General features: G+C 53.6%; 2 protein-coding genes and 1 pseudogene across 12 annotated transcripts in view; 1 reads left to right on the forward strand and 2 right to left on the reverse strand.

Moving 5' to 3' along the window:
• The first annotated feature begins 219 nt into the window (after positions 1-219).
• Positions 220-1,181, forward strand: LOC134808024 (TAR DNA-binding protein 43-like; annotated as a pseudogene).
• A 5,198-nt stretch (positions 1,182-6,379) lies between these two features.
• HES6 (hes family bHLH transcription factor 6) lies at positions 6,380-8,154 on the reverse strand. 2 transcript variants are annotated; one of them, XM_016950822.3, is made up of 4 exons: positions 7,938-8,154; positions 7,774-7,860; positions 7,600-7,681; positions 6,380-7,364 (listed from the first exon to the last, which is right to left on the reverse strand). In XM_016950822.3, exons 1-4 carry the CDS (start codon positions 8,016-8,018, stop codon positions 6,940-6,942), a joined length of 675 nt encoding a protein of 224 aa, XP_016806311.1. In that variant the 5' UTR covers positions 8,019-8,154; the 3' UTR covers positions 6,380-6,939. The 2 variants fall into 2 exon arrangements, with proteins under 2 accessions (XP_016806311.1, XP_016806312.1); XM_016950823.3 differs by having other exon boundaries at positions 7,094-7,364; positions 7,640-7,681; positions 7,938-8,151.
• Positions 8,155-12,140: 3,986 nt separating this feature from the next.
• PER2 (period circadian regulator 2) overlaps positions 12,141-15,493 on the reverse strand; it is a 55,155-nt gene continuing 51,802 nt past the window's right edge. For 7 of the 10 annotated variants that reach the window (XM_054679617.2, XM_016950826.4, XM_054679615.2 and 4 more), the window contains one exon: positions 12,141-14,607. In XM_054679617.2, the coding sequence (XP_054535592.1) occupies positions 14,458-14,607 (150 nt within the window). In that variant the 3' untranslated portion in view covers positions 12,141-14,457. The remainder of the gene's footprint in view (positions 14,608-15,493) is intronic. The other 3 variants (XM_063790954.1, XM_054679616.2, XM_016950828.3) reach the window with 1 other exon arrangement.

The following is a 15,493-nucleotide window of genomic DNA, read 5'->3' on the forward strand; positions in this document are numbered from 1 at the left end:
GAGAACGATGAGCCCATTGAAATACCATCGGAAGACGATGGGACAGTGCTGCTGTCCACGGTTACAGCCCAGTTTCCAGGGGCGTGTGGGCTTCGCTGCAGGAATCCGGTGTCTCAATGTATGAGAGGTGTCCGGCTGGTAGAAGGAATTCTGCATGCCCCCGATGCTGGCTGGAGAAATCCGGTGTATGTTGTCAACTATCCGAAAGGTAACAAAAGAAAAATGGGTGAGACAGAAGCTTCATCAGCAGTGAAAGTGAAAAGACCAGTCCGATTTAATAGTGTTGGGTCTCCCATGGAAAACAACTGAACAGGACCTGAAAGAGTACTGTAGTACCTTTGGAGACGTTCTTATGGTGCGGCAAAGCCAAGATGAGCCTTTGAGAAGCAGAAAAGTGTTTGTGGGGCGCCGTACGGAGGACATGACTGAGGATGAGCTGCGGGAGTTCTTCTCTCAGTATGGGGACGTGATGGATGTCTTCGTCCCCAAGCCGTTCAGGGCCTTTGCCTTTGTTCCATTTGCAGATGATCAGATTGCGCGGTCTCTTTGTGGAGAGGACTCGATGAAAGGAATCAGCGTTCACATATCCAATGCCGAACCCAAGCGCAATAGCAATAGACAGAAAGAAGTGGAAGATTTGGTGGTAATCCAGGTGGCTTTGGGAATCAGGGTGGATTTGGTAAGAGTAGAGGGGGTGGAGCTGGTTTGGGAAACAATCAAGGTAGTAATATGGGTGGTGGGATAAACTTTGGTGCGTTCAGCATTAATCCAGCCATGATGGCTGCCCCCCGGGCAGTGCTGCAGAGCAGCTGGTGTGCGATGGGCGTGTTAGCCAGCCAGCGAAGCAGCCAGGCCCATCGGATGGTAACCAAAGCCAAGGCAACATGCAGAGGGAGCCAAACCAGGCCTTCGGTTCTGGAAATAACTCTTGTAGTGGTTCTAATTTTGGTGCAGCTATTGGTTGGGGATCAGCATCCAATGCAGGGTCGGGCAGTGGTTTTAATGGAGGCTTTGGCTCAAGCATGGATTCTAAGTCTTCTGGCTGGGAACGTAGACAGTGGGGTTGTGGTTGGTTGGTATAGAATGGTCGGAATTCAAATTTTTCTAAACTCATGGTAAGTATATTGTAAAATACATATGTACTAAGAATTTTCAAAATTGGTTTCTTCAGTGTGGAGTATATTCAGCAGTATTTTTGACATTTTTCTTTAGAAAAAGGAACAGCTAAAGGAATTTTATAAGTTTTGTTACATGAAAGGTTGAAATATTGAGTGGTTGAAAGTGAACTGCTGTTTGCCTGATTGGTAAACCAACACACTACAACTGATATCAGAAGGTTTCTCCTGTAATATTTTATCCCTGGACTTGTCAAGTGAATTCTTTGCCTGTTCAAAATGGAAGCCATGAATTAGAACTACATTCTTTATTCCTTGTTTTAATTTGAGCCCCACCATATGGATTTTTTTCCTTAAGAAAATCTCCTTTTAGAAGATCATGGTGTCACAGTTTGGTTCTTTTGTTTTGTTTTTTAACACTTGTCTCCCCTCAAATACAAAAGTACAATATGAAACCTTCATTTAATCTCTGCAGTTCATCTCATTTCAAATGTTTATGGAAGAAGCACTTGATTGAAAGTAGTGCTGTAAATATTCTGCCATAGGAACACTTCTGTCTACATGCCTTCTCATTCAAGAATTCGTCATCACACATCACAGGCCGAGTCTTTGACGGTGGGTGTCCCATTTTTATCTGCTACTCTTTATTTCATAGAGTCGTATCAACGCTGTGAACGCAAGGCTGTGATATGGAACTAGAAGGCTGTTTGAACTTTTGAAACCTTGTGTGGGATTGACGGTGGTGCTGAGGCATGAAAGGCTAGTATGAGTGAGAAAAGGAGAGAGCACGTGCAGAGACTTGGTGGTGCATAACGGATATTTTTTAACTTGGCGAGATGTGTTTCTCAATCCTGAGGCTTTGGTGACAGTGTGCAGACAGCAATGATAGCAAATAATGTACGAATGTTTTTTGCATTCAAAGGACATCCACATCTGTTGGAAGACTTTCAGTTTTTGTTCTTAGATAACCCGCTTTATTTGAACGTGTTAAGTGAAATGATACTTGTACTCCCCCTACCCCTTTGTCAACTGCTGTGAATGCTGTATGGTGTGTGTTCTCTTCTGTTACTGATATGTAAGTGTGGCAATGTGAACTGAAGCTGACGGGCTGAGAACATGGACTGAGCTTGTGGTGTGCTTTGCAGGAGGACTTGGAAGCAGAGTTCAGCAGTGAACTCTGGTGTCTCAAAGAAGGGTAGAAGTTCTAATGTCTGTTAGCTACCCATAAGAATGCTGTTTGCTGCAGTTCTGTGTCCTGCGCTTGGATGCTTTTTATAAGAGTTGTCATTGTTGGAAATGCTTAAATAAAAGTGATTTAAAAAAAAAAACCAAAAATCTAAGTAAAGGCGTTGGAACTACATCTCCCAGGAGGCCCCGCGGCTCGCCTCTGGCGGGGCGGGGCTGGAGGGGGCGTGGTCAAGGCCTCGGCTCCTCCGAGCGCCTCCCAGCTCAAGGCGCTCCCCGAACCCGGCTCCAAGGGACTCGGTATTCCCCAGCGCCGGCTCCGGGCAGTCCCGGAAGGGCTCAAGGGCTGGGCGCGCTGGCTGATCGAGACCGTCCGGGTCCTGGCTCTCGGGTCACTTGCAGAGGCCTGAGCAGAGCGTAGGGAGGGCTGGAAGGGAGGAGCCCCGGGGGGCGGCGGTGCTGAACCGGGTAGAGTCTTGAAGGTCGCGGTCAGGACTGGAGTGGGAGGGGAGTCAGAGGCCTGCTGCGGAGGCCCGGGTTAGAAACGAGGCTGCCTTGGACTCGGTCGGTGGCAAAGAAGACGACACGTGGAGGCAGGGCTTAGAAGTAGAGCTCGGCCGGGCTTGGTGGCTCAAGCCTGTAATCCCAGCCCTTTGGGAGGCCTAGGCGGGGGGATCACGAGGTCAGGCGATCGAGACCATCCTGGCTAACACGGTGAAACCCCGTCTCTACTAAAAATACAAAAAATTAGCCGAGCGTGGTGGCGGGCGCCTGTAGTCCCAGCTACTTGGGAGGCTGAGGCAGGAGAATTGCTTGAACCCAGGAGGCGGAGGTTGCAGTGAGCCAAGATCTCACCACTGCATTCCAGCCTGGGCGACAGAGTGAGACTCCGTCTCAAAATAATAATAATAATAATAATAATAAATTAATAAATAAAAATAAAAAAGAAGAAGTAGTGCTCATGGGCTTGACTGATAGGAAGTGGGATGGCAGGAAGAGGGTGAACTTGAGGGTGACGTCTAGATTTTTTTGCTCAATCCACGTGGTGCCAAGAAGTGGTAATGCCTGAGGATCTGTTGTTTTGGTGGTGGTATGAGCCCATCTGACATCTAAGTGCAGTCACTGAGTGGACAGGAGGATAGAGAGGAGCCAGCTGCTTGGAGAGGGGCTTTGAATCAAGGGCATGGGATTGGCAAAACGGGCCAGATGGTGTCACTGGGTGTGGGGGCGGCAGGGAAGGCTGAGGACAGAGCCTTGGGAAGAACACGTCCAGTTGGAGGTCGGCAGGGAGGAGCATTGAGTACAGGGGACTGAGGATGGCCGATGAGGTAGAAGGAAGGCTGGTGTGGTGCCCTTGAGACTGGAGAAGGAGCCTCCAGATGGATGAGTCATAACCCACGAGAGGTGAAGCTGACATGCAGACATGCCCACTGGGTTGGGAAACATGCTCGTTACTGGAGATTTTGACTGTGCAGTTCCAGTGGAAGGGTGGACAATAGCTTGATTGGAAAGGAATGAAGAGGAATGGGATGTGTGGAAGTGGAGGCAGTAAGTGTAGATGACGCTTTCAAGGAATTTTGCTTTAGAGCAATGAGACAGAGGCTAACAGTATGTCACATCCAGGGAGGTTCTTCCGAGTGAAGGTATTCATATTACAGCCTGTTTGTAGGTTAATGAGAATGATCCAGAAGGGAGGAGAAGCGAATGGTGCAGTGGAGAGCAGAGTCCCTGAGCAGGTGAGCAGGGATGGGGGCCCATGCCCATGTGGGAAGCGGGCGCCACAGTGCTTCACGATGGAAGGCAGAACGCCTGGGCCAGGGTGCAGGCAGGTGTCACAGAGAATGTCCTTCATGACCACATCCTAATTCCCAGAACCTGCAAATATGCTACTTTACATGGCAAAAGGGAGTTTGCAAATGTGATTAAGAATTAAGCTAAAGACCTTCATACAGGGAGATTATCCTGGATTCTCCAGGGGGCTGGTGTCATCACAAGGATCTTTAAAAGTAGAAGTAAGGAGGAGACGTGACCAAGGAAGAAGGGTCAGAGAGATGCAATGCTTCCGAGGAACTCTGAGGATGGAGGAAGGGACCACCCTCCAAGGAATGTGGGTGGCCCCTGAATGAAGAGGCAGGAGAAGGAACACAGCCCTGCCTGCCAACACCTTGATCTTAGCCCAGTGAATCCTGACAGACTTCTAACCCGTGGAACTGCAAGACAATAACCGTGTGTTTGAAGCCACCAAGAGTGTGGTCGTTGGTTTTGGCAGCCATAGAAAAGTAATACAGTGGGTCAGGGATCCGGGTGGGAAGGAGACAGCCCTCAGAGAAGGGATCCGGGTGGGAAGGAGACAGCCCTCAGAGAAGGGGTCCGGGTGGGAAGGAGACAGCCCTCAGAGAAGGGATCCGGGTGGGAAGGAGACAGCCCTCAGAGAAGGGATCTGGGTGGGAAGGAGACAGCCCTCAGAGAAGGGCTTGTGGGGAGTCTGGGGGTGCTGGGAGAGGAGCTGGTGTGAAACAACCAGCTGACTGGGAAGCTGGTGGCCCTAGGCCGCACCGCAGGCAAGAGCAGCTCTCAGCCCCAGGAGGCCAACGGTGGTCACTGGTGTGGGAGCCAGTTACATTTCCAAAAGAAGCTGCACTTGAGGATTACTGTGAAGCTGACTTTAGGGCTGGAGGGGCACGGGGCCTAAGTTCTGGGTTAGTGGCTTCTGACCCTGGTCCTAGCAATGCTTTTACTCCAGGTCAGCCTCCTGCACCTTGCCTCCTGGGCTTCCCCTTGACCCCCTCCTAGGGCATCTGGGAAGGTGTGATGAGTGGACTTGAGAGGTGAAAGTTGTTCCTTTGAAGCAGTCCGTGGCTGATGCTCCCTGAATGACATGAGAGCTCATTGGCATAGCCTCTGGGTGCTACTGGGAACCAGGGCTTTCAGGATGGCCCGTTATCCATCCGTGTCCTGGTGGGTACATCCTACATCAGCCTGTCTGAGGACATTAAAATAATCCCAGGAATGATATTTCCATTGCTCAAGCCTTCTACTGTGGCACTGGCTCCCCCACTGCCCCCATAGCTCGGCTCCAGATGATAAAGTTAAGCTGCATCTGGTTATAGCCCAGTGGCTTCTATGATTGAATTGATGTGAGCCAGAGTGAACCTCAAACTTTGAAACACCCCTGGTGGCCAGGACCTGCTTGGGGGCTTTTGTAAAGGGGCTGCTGGGAAAGGTGTTCTTAAGGCAAAAGCACATGTCCAGAGAGGAGACCCTGATGTCAATCCTAAGTTGTCACACCTTGGCCCTAGCCTGGGGACTGCCAACCCACAGTGAGAAGCTGCTGCTTTGGGGTCCTGGAGCAGGAGGAGGGGGCTAGGCTAACTGTGGCGGTGACTTCAGCCGGCTGACCACGTGCTATCTGCAGGTCTGGCCCAGCCCAAGAGGGCAGGCTCCCGCACCCCAGCTGCCCATCCTGCCACCCTCCATCCCTGAGGGCTCTGACCTCCTGGACCCAGTTTGACCTAAGGCTCAAGCCCCCTGGGGCCTTGGCGCTTTCATTTCAGGCCACAAACTGGGTGGGTCTCCTTGACTCTGAAGTCAATGGCAGCAGTGGGGAAGTTCCTTCTTCAGTCAAGATAAGCAACAACCTCACACAAGTAGACTCATGTCTATGTCATGCTCATGGGTCCTAAAACAGGTCTTTGAAAGATACTTTCAAACCAAATAGGTAGCAATTAGGCATTATTTTATTATTCCTGAAGCTCATGAACAAGAAAGTGGCACAGAGACAGGTCATCTCCCTATTGCTGAGTTACCCTGGAGACAAGCCTCATGCAAACAAAATCCTTCTCCAGGACACACAATGCCCAAGAACAGGCTGGGCCTGAGGACCTGCCTAGCATGGGGGGCAGAAGCACTGCCTGCTGCAGAGACAGCCGCGGAGTGCATCCCCACCACCATCACACTGCTCACTCTGCTGAGAAAGGGTGAGGTTTTAAAGGACATTCACCAGCCTCAGATGCAGGGGAAATGTGCTTAGTTTAGCATTTACATATCTGACACAGTAATGACACATCACTCAACAATACTTCAAGGGTAACTAACTCCAAAATTCTTTATTTAGTAAAATTGTCACATTTGATGTCAATGGAATACACAAACTCAAGTGTGCTACAAACAAGATGTACAGAGCATCACAGCTCTGGGCAGTGCATCTGAGTGCACCTGCCTCTCATCTCCCTGCTGAAGTGGCAAGTTCAAGCTTTTGTTTAGCCCAGGGCTGCCTGGAACACTAGTGCCCAGCACCACGCCTGCCACCTCTGCCCCCAGAGCCCGCACAGGGCTGGTGAAGGCTGGGTGGGTGAACCTGGGAGAGCGCTGGCAGCTCTACAAGATTCCTCCTCCTGCCTGTAGCTCCCTCCCTCCACCCACTCCAGAGCTGCAGGGTCCCTAAAAGTTTCTTAAGAAACGGGGCTGGGGCCTGACTGGGCTGGTTACCAGGGGCTGCCCTGCAAGCCATCCATCAGAGGAGGGAGGGAAGACCTGGGAGACTTCCAGGGCCCTACCCCACCACATCTGAACCCCTGGGAGGAGGGAGGAGATCCAGGGAGGGCCGGGCCCACCCCCGCAGGACTCTGGCTGGCATTGGTCACCAAGGCCTCCAGACACTCCGGGCAAGTTGGGCTGTGGTCAGGCTGCCCAGGGCTGCGGGCACCAAGTCGGGCCCCTCAGCAGGAGCCCGACTCAGTTCAGCCTCAGGGGCCTCCTCCAGGTCGGAGCACAGGTCGTCCCCAGGACCGGGGGGGCTGGGTATTGGGGATCCCGGAGCACCCCCCGCAGGCCAGCCATTCCGTCCAGGGGCTCCAGGTGGCCCCGCCAGGGCGTCCCCCAGCAGATCCTGGAAGCTGCTGCCCTCACGCAGCGGCATGGACTCGAGCAGATGGTTCAGGAGCTCGGCAGCGACGGTGGCGTCGATGGCCTGGCACGTGGACACGAACGTGTGCACCTCGTGCATGCACTGGATGTAGCCGGCAGCGAAGCGCTCGCTCGCTTCCGCCTGCAGCTGCTCGCGCTCTGGGCCCGAGGGTGGGAGGGAGAGAGCCGCGTCCCGCGCGGTGAGCGGCGACTGCGTGGCCCAGCCCACCCGACCCGCGGGGACGCGGCTCACCCAGGAGACGCGGGGGCGCACCCTGCTCCGGTGGGAGCCCTCGCCGCCGACAGGACAGGGGCGCCGGGAGGGAAGTCCTCCGTCTGGCAGGGGTTACAGGCGCCCGCGGCCGGCGCCCCCGCCCGCCCCGCCGCCACTCACCGCGCGCCCGGCCCCGCAGCACACCCTGGACCCGCCGCACCGTCAGCTCCAGCACCTCGGCGTTCTCCAGCTTGGCCTGCACCTGCGCGGGCGGGAAGGGCAGTGAGCCGGCAGCGCGCTCCCGGACCCGCCCGCCCGCCCCGCAGCCCCACGGCGCCTGCCCGGCCGCCGCACCTCGGCGCCCGCCAGCAGCAGCCGCAGCTCCTGCAGGCTCTCGTTGATCCGCGCGCGCCGCTTCTTCTCCACCAGGGGCTTCCGGGCCTGCGGGGAGCGGGGCACTGAATCCCAGCCCCGCACGGCCTCCCGCCCGCTTGCTCGCCCATGGCCCCGGCCCGCACCTTGCGGTCCCCTCGCGTCTCCCAGCCGTCCTCATCCTCACGGCCCACACGGTCCCGGCCAGGCGCCGCGGGTGGCGCCATGCCCGCTCCGCCCGGGACGCGGCGGGGACTGGGAGCAGCGGGGACGGGGAGCAGCGGGGACCGGAGCGCCGGCGCCCTCAGCTGCCCCGCGGCCGCCCAGCAGCAGCCCAGCCGTCCGCGCTCCTCGCGGCTTCCGGCCCGCCGCGGTCCCGCCCCTTTTATAGCCGCTTATTTGCATCTCAATGCGCCGATTGGCCGCGCGGGCCCGGGGCGGCCGACCGCGAAGCGCGCTGCAGCCAATCGGGGCAGCGCGCTTTGTCCGGCCCCGCGGCTCTGGCGGGCGGGCAGCTGGCTGAGCTAGGCGGGGCCCCCAGCCCGGCCTTCCCTAGACCCCCGCGGGGGCGGCACCGGGGCGGCGACCCCGGGGAGCTGCGGCCCTGCCTGCGCTTGTTTCTCTCCGTCTGCTGCTCTAGGACCACTGATCTGCCGCGCGTGCGAGCAGGGTCCACCCGTCCGTCCGTCCGTCCACTCATTCATTCACCCATTAATTCATTCATTTCCCTCCTTCACCGATGGCGCCTCCAGAGTTGAGCGCTGGGGCCACTGGCCCCAGGAGATGCGTCCCTGGTGTGCAGATCCACAGTCAAGTCCGCGGTCTCTGGACCTAGAGGGGTTTCAGGTCCCGGCTGGGGTGGCTGCCAAGCCCCGGGGAGGCAGGGTCCATTGGGCAGCGGTGGCGGGGCGGCCCCTGAGTTTCTTCCGGACTCGTCCAGACGCCGGGCCGGACCCCCGACGCCGCCCTCCGCCAGCACTGGAGTCCTAGTGGGGCGGGGTCTCGGGTGCTCCCGCCCGCGCCGCTCTCCCCCTGGGCTCTGCGGGTCACCACCCCCGCCCCCTCTGAGCTCCCCCATCTCCCTCTAGTCCCCTTTGGCCCCCGGGGCCCCCTCCCTCCCTTCCACTGCCCCCCGCCCGCCTCCCTCCTCCCCTCCTCGTCCTCCGCGCCCCGCCTCCCAGGCCCGCCGAAGCTGCCGTCTGGTCCTGTAACTTGATGCCCGTGACAGTTGGCAGCTGCGGCCGCTTCGGCGGAGAAAAGCGGCGGCCGCGCCAAGAGCGACAGGTGTTGGCCGCGCCTTTGTCTCGCACGCTTTGTCCCGCGGGCAGGCGGCGGGCGCTTGTCCCGGCCAGACGCCCGCGACTCCCCCATCGCGGCGGGCCGCCCATCTGCTGGGTTCCTCTTGGCCGCAGGCGGGGTGCGTGGGCGGTGGGGCCGCGCCCTCGGGCAGCGTCCTGGGGACCCCTGCCCGGCTCCTGCCCCGGCGTCAGTCCGGACGCTGTGTGGAGGAGCCGGAACGCGGAGACGCCTTCTCGGACCCCAGCCGGCCGACTACCAGCCTGCCCCGCACAGCACCTGCCTTCCTCAGTCCCCACTACTCACCCGGGCTGGGATCGTCAGGGTCTGTTCTGAGCCCCTCCAGGCTATAAGCGTCCCTGGACAAGGGCACAGTCTGACCTAGGACCCCCTGTCCACCTCCCCGCACCCCCAGCAGAGCCTGGCCTCACAGAAGCGCTGGTAGGTAGGGAAGGTGAGGGGTGGCCCTGGCAGGATGGGCTGGAAGGCCGCGTGGGAGGGGAACATCACGGGACCGCAGCAGCTGAGCGGAGCAGCAGGACTAGGCTGCAGACCGACCGCCCCACTGCCCCTAAAGAGGTCTGACAGGCCTCCCACGGCCCCTTTACTTGCGCCTCTCCACCAGAGGGACCCCTGCAGGCTTCCTGCTGGGTGAGTTTGGTGAGAGGTTTGAAAGCTCCCAAAGTCACCTCACTGACCTCTGTAATTACCTGGGACCCCCTCCCGCCGGCTCCCAACTGTCCCTGCTCTGGCTCTTGGTTGCTCTATGAGCAGGGTCCTGAGATTTCCCCCAGCCCAGCATCACTCACCTGGGTGTGAAACTACCGCTTTACTTCACACACTCCCCACCTGCCCAGTAGTGGGGCTGGCAGGGTGGGGCTGGAGTGGTGGATCCCAAGGAAGTGGATTATTAGCCTGTGACTTTACTCTCCTTCACCACTGAGACATCACCCCAGGGAAGGAGAACCCCCACTCCCCCAAGTGGCTACAATGACATTTCCACTACTTCGAGAAACTGTGATAGGGAAAAATAAACTCACTGATATTTCCTGTACTCCCAAGTTTGCAAACTGATTTACACTCCTCTCATTATCCAAACGAACAAGGCCAAGTAGATGTTTTAGAATGCTCTCATCCTAAAACATCTGCTTTATGTTAGGCAATTTATATTGCAACAGGATGATCAGGGCCCCAAAAGAGGACTTTGGGTAAAGCCTGACTGAACACTTGATTGGATGGGGAACTGGATTTGAGGGGCAAGGAGGACATGATAAAGGCAAATGGTGCAAGCAAAAAAAAAAAAAAAAGCAACTAGGAACTCCAGGAAAAACAAAAAGCTTCCCAAGAAATGTAATCTTAGCACATTACTTGGCTCAGGAGACAATTTTCACGGTCACAACAATGTAACACTGTTCATAGGGTTTTAACATTTAGAATTAATCTATACAGAAGGCAAGGAAGAATTGTTTATGGTTATGGGACATGATATAAAGTTGACCTTGTAAAAACATAAGGACAGGTGATAGGAGTTATGAGAGAGGAGGCTAAAGGGAGGACTAGGGACCTCAAAAGCCTTGTCTGACAGTGGAGTGGGTGGGGGGTTGAGGAATGCTGTCTAGAGTTGAGGGAAGGAGAAATTAAGCACTGGGATATGCCTCGGTGTGACCAAGGATCCTACAGGGAAAAGAGCTTAAGTAGAGAAGGCTGTACATCAGCAAAATCCTTCTTGGTTGGACTGGAAGTTGCCCAAGGTCCCCTCTGCAAGGTCAGCTTCAATTCCCTTTAGCGGTGCACTGGCCAGCGGGCATGGCCTTTTTGTCCCAGAAGCCTGGCCTATCTTGAGGTCACCAAGCCCTCCCTCCCTCCTTCACAGCAGCCTCCCCTAGCCAACACTTCCTGCCATTTGTCCCTTGGGCCAGTCCTGCCTTCAAAGTTTGCCTGAGTATGGACTTCCTGAGCATTTGAGCCCTTTGATCCCCCTAGAGCCAGGAACAGAGGCCAGCAGAGGCTGGGCAGGGTGGTGGTTGCTGCGGGGATACCAGTTAGCAGTGGGGGTGGCAGGCCATAAATCCCTGGGGGAACAAAGGCAGCTGCGGCCTGTAGACTGTCCAGGCCCCTTGTGGGCAATCTGCCCAGGAGACTCAGAGAATCTCTGTTTGGTTTGGAAATAAATCCCTTGCGGTTATATGGTAAATAAAAATATAATTAAGAGTCTTCCAAAAGCACTCAGGTTCAGTGAAACAACCATATCTGGCTATTTAGAGCAGTTTGCAGAGGCCTCTGTGCTCGCTAGGAGGACTTTGCCTTTTATCCCATCAGCACTTGGCGTTAGGCAGCCAGGCTAGCAGGCAGAGGAGAGCCCCTCCCTTCTGCTCAGGGAGCTTCTCAGAGGCTGGGCATTGGGTTCAGGATCCATTCAGCTCTCTGCTCCCACCCCCAGGGTCATGGTTTGAAGAGTGGGAGGGACGGGGAGCAACTCTTCGGGCTTCCACAGTTTTGGCCTCACAAGGCTTCATTCATCACTGTGAAAGAAGGGCTGGGGTCAGGGGACTATGCTGCCCTGCCCATATCATTCACAATGGAGACATGTGACCTTCCTGGTGGAGCCTCCTGACCGCCCCACCTTTAGCCCTACCTAGCCCGATGACCAGAAGACAGGCAGCCAGCCTGGAAAGGCCAGGTAACCCAGGGCAGGGATGCAGGAAAGACAGAGGTGCGTGGAGGCAGAGCTGGGGGCACTCTAGGGCTGAGCCAGACAGCTGCACCCCTCCAACTGAAAGTGAAAAGACTGTGGGGCATGACACGATTAGGTTTGCATTACATGAGTTCACTCCTGCAGCCTGAAGGAGGGTGTGTGTGTGACACGCACAGGAAGAAAGGGAGCCAGCAAGAAGCAAACGCTATAAGGGAGCTGACCGCCAGGAGGCCTTTGGGATGTAAGATTCTTTAATGCAGAATTCCTGGAGTTCTTTAAAAAAAATTTTTTTTTAATAATCTTTGCTCTCTATTCAGGTTTTCCTTTGTGCTATGTGAAAAATACATACAAGTAAAAATAAAAATATACTTGCTTTATTTACCAATTTTCTAAAAGGCAAACAGGTCATAAAAAGACACAAGCAGTCAAACAAATCTATTGCACTGGGTAAAGAAAGTTTGGTTTGCACACAAACAAACCACTTGTCCGGCAAGGCTCAACAAATCATCACACAAACTCTGAGAGCTTATTTACATATCTCTTCGGGAATATATTAAAAAGAAGGCTCAGTTTAAAATAGAGAAAAACTGTTTAACACCTGTGTAAGCACACACACTAAAGAAAACATGACTTGATGCCTGGCATCATGTAAACAAATTCACAAGATGATCCTATTAAGTCAACTGCTTGGCACGCGCTGAAGCTACGGTTAACAATCAATGAGCACATATTAAATGATAAAATAATGCTGATGGTAAACATTCATAACAGCAGAGTAAGATTTTGGCAGTTTTGTGTTTCGGTAACATAGCTGTAACCTTAGATTAACACCTATCCCTTCATGATCTGACTTTAGAGGCAAGGAGTTTGTAACATCTAATGGCCATAAGAATGCAGACTGCTACCTTATCATAGGCATAGGCAGCTGATGTTACTTTGTAAATTAATGAAAAATTAAAGTGTTCTTGTGTTTATGAAGAACAGGTTTAATAGTCAGGCATAAGATGGTTTTACAATGAAAACCTAGTGGATTACAAAGAGATTTCACCTCCATCAAAAAACAGAAAACCCTGGTCCCAGTCGGGCATGGTGGCTCACGCCTGTAATCCCAGCACTTTGGGAGGCCGAGGTGGGTGGATCACTTGAGGTCAGGAGTTCGAGACCAGCCTGGCCAACATGGTGAAACCCTGTCTCTACTAAAAATACAAAAAATTAGCTGGGTGTGATGGCAGTTGCCTGTGGTCCCAGCTACTCAGGAGGCTGAGGCAGGAGAATCGCTTGAACCTGGGAGGCAGAGGTTGCAGTGAGCCAAGATGGCGCCACTGCACTCCAGCCTGGGCAAAAAGAAACTCCATCTAAAAAAAAAAAAAAAAAAAAAGAAAACGCTGGTCCCTTTTAAGCCTCATAGTCTTGGTCCAATTTTAAGTCAACTGTTCTTCAGTGATAACTTTGAATTCCCACCAGGGGCCAATATTAAATTTTCCGAACCATCTTTGGAATATACAATGCAACATGAGGTTTTGTAAAAAGCCGGGCAGACTGGCCTCACTTTTCCCCAAGTGTCCAAATGACCTAAAAGTGCTGGGGACACTGGCAGAGGCCTGAAGCTGCTCCGAGAGAGGTCGGGCTCATGAAAAGAATGAGGGCTGTGCACCCAACCCAGCGTGCAGTGGGAGAGGTGAGCTCACTGCACCCCTGAAAATACAGATGCAGTCGCAAGCTGTCGGACTGAGTGGCAGTGGCTGCTCTCGGCCAGGAGACGTGATGTGGGCTTGGCTGGGTGGAAGCAGATGTCTGGGTGGCTCCAACGGAAGAAAACCAAACAGGACTGGGTCTCACATGTGTTGGTCACAGCCTGGTTTGCAAAGGGAAGTCACCATAAAGAGATGACTGATGACGTATTTTAATCTCCATATTGGCCATCATGGTCTGAAAAGGAGACAAGAATGATGCAGAAATATACAGAGGGTCTGTCTGCGTGTGCATTCATCCGATGGAGTTGGCCACACAAACCACTAGGCTTCTTTAGTCCAGAGCAAATGTTTCAACTTTGTTCACTACAAACAAAACCTATGTCAGATTGAAATATTGACCACACCAGAAGCCAAAGCTGTTGGTTTGCCAAACAATGCTTCACACCATTTAATGTGAAACGTTTTGAAATAAAACTAGGAGAGGCTGCGATCTCCATTTGGTATGTATAAAAAAACACTCTACCTTGACTAAATGATAATTCAGATAAAAAGCAGTCCCCAAGAGAGGACAAAATTTGATCTGATCCAAACACCCTGGGAAAGCTCTGGAAGCCAGAGTCCCCAGCTGGTGCAGCAGAGGTCTCGTCACAGTCACAGGACTTCTGGGAGCACTGAGGCAACTTCCCTGACACTAAGAGGCGCTTAGTCTTTCTCAAGTTAAATAACAACTAAAATCTCTTCCCCATCCCACAAAACTCCACATATATATTTTATATATAAAAACATATTTCTTTCCGAACCCTCCCCACTCTCCACAGTTTTAAGTCGCCCCTTCAGAAAACTATGTTTTTTTTTCTAAAACAAAAAAAGCAACATGAGCATATGTGTCCATTTCAGTGGAAACAGCCATGAAGATCTTTCATCTCTTCAAAGCACCACCTGGTGTACCTCGCTGGCTGCCGGGCTGAGGTGGGGCAGGGGTTACGTCTGCTCTTCGATCCTGTGATTCAAGGGGGATCCATTTTCGTCTTCTTTGGTGTCCAACACTTCGCTGAGTCCCAGAGAAGGAATATCTTCTTCATATGGTATGCAAATATTACCTTTTTCCTTGTTTTCACAGTAAACACATTCCTTAAAAGAAAAAAAAAAGAAATCAGTAACAAACTTGAGATCTGAGTTGTTACAAAAGTCATTCAAACTGGCCGGGCGCGGTGGCTCACGCCTGTAATCCCAGCACTTTGGGAGGCAGAGGCGGGCAGATCACGACGTCAGGAGATCGAGACCTTCCTGGCTAACACGGTGAAACCTGGTCTCTACTAATAATACAAAAAATTAGCTGGGCGTGGTGGAGGGCGCCTGTAGTCCCAGCTACTTGGGAGGCTGAGGCAGAAGAATCGCTTGAACCCTGGAGGCAGAGCTTGCAGTGAGCGGAGATCACACTACTGCACTCCAGCCTGGGCGAAAGAGAGAGTCTCTGTCTCAAAAGATAAAAAGTCATTCAAACTGAGTAAGGTGCAGGTGACCAGGTGTCAGCCAGGAGGTGGCTGGCAGCAAAGGCCAAAATCCCTGTCCCAGGAGCTGGCACTCTAGTAGCAGAGAGAGACAATAACTAAGAAGGGCTCCAGAGGCATAGGGTATATAGAGGACATCTGTGATTTTCAACTGGACATTCACAGCAGACCACAGAAAAGGTGACACAATGGTTTTGAAACGCGTCCACACTCTTTGCCACTCCTCCCTCAAAAGGTGGGGCCTAATTCCTTTCTCCTTAAACCTTGGCTGGACTTAGGCATTTGCCTCTAACAAAGAGTACCTGACTTCTGATTCTAGGTCCTAAAAGGCACCTTGGCTTCCTCTTTTCTTCTCTGGGGAAGTCACCTGCTACACTGTGAGGACATCTAGGCAGCCCTACGGAGAGGTCCCCATGGCAAGGAGCTGAGGCCTCTGCCAAGAGCCAGCAGTGTGTGAGAGGCCTGCAAGTGAGGCTCCTGGAAGCCGGTCCTCTAGCTGGCAGGTG

This window comes from Pan troglodytes, chromosome 13 (genome assembly GCF_028858775.2).
Source record: "Pan troglodytes isolate AG18354 chromosome 13, NHGRI_mPanTro3-v2.0_pri, whole genome shotgun sequence".
Taxonomy (NCBI): domain Eukaryota; kingdom Metazoa; phylum Chordata; class Mammalia; order Primates; family Hominidae; genus Pan; species Pan troglodytes.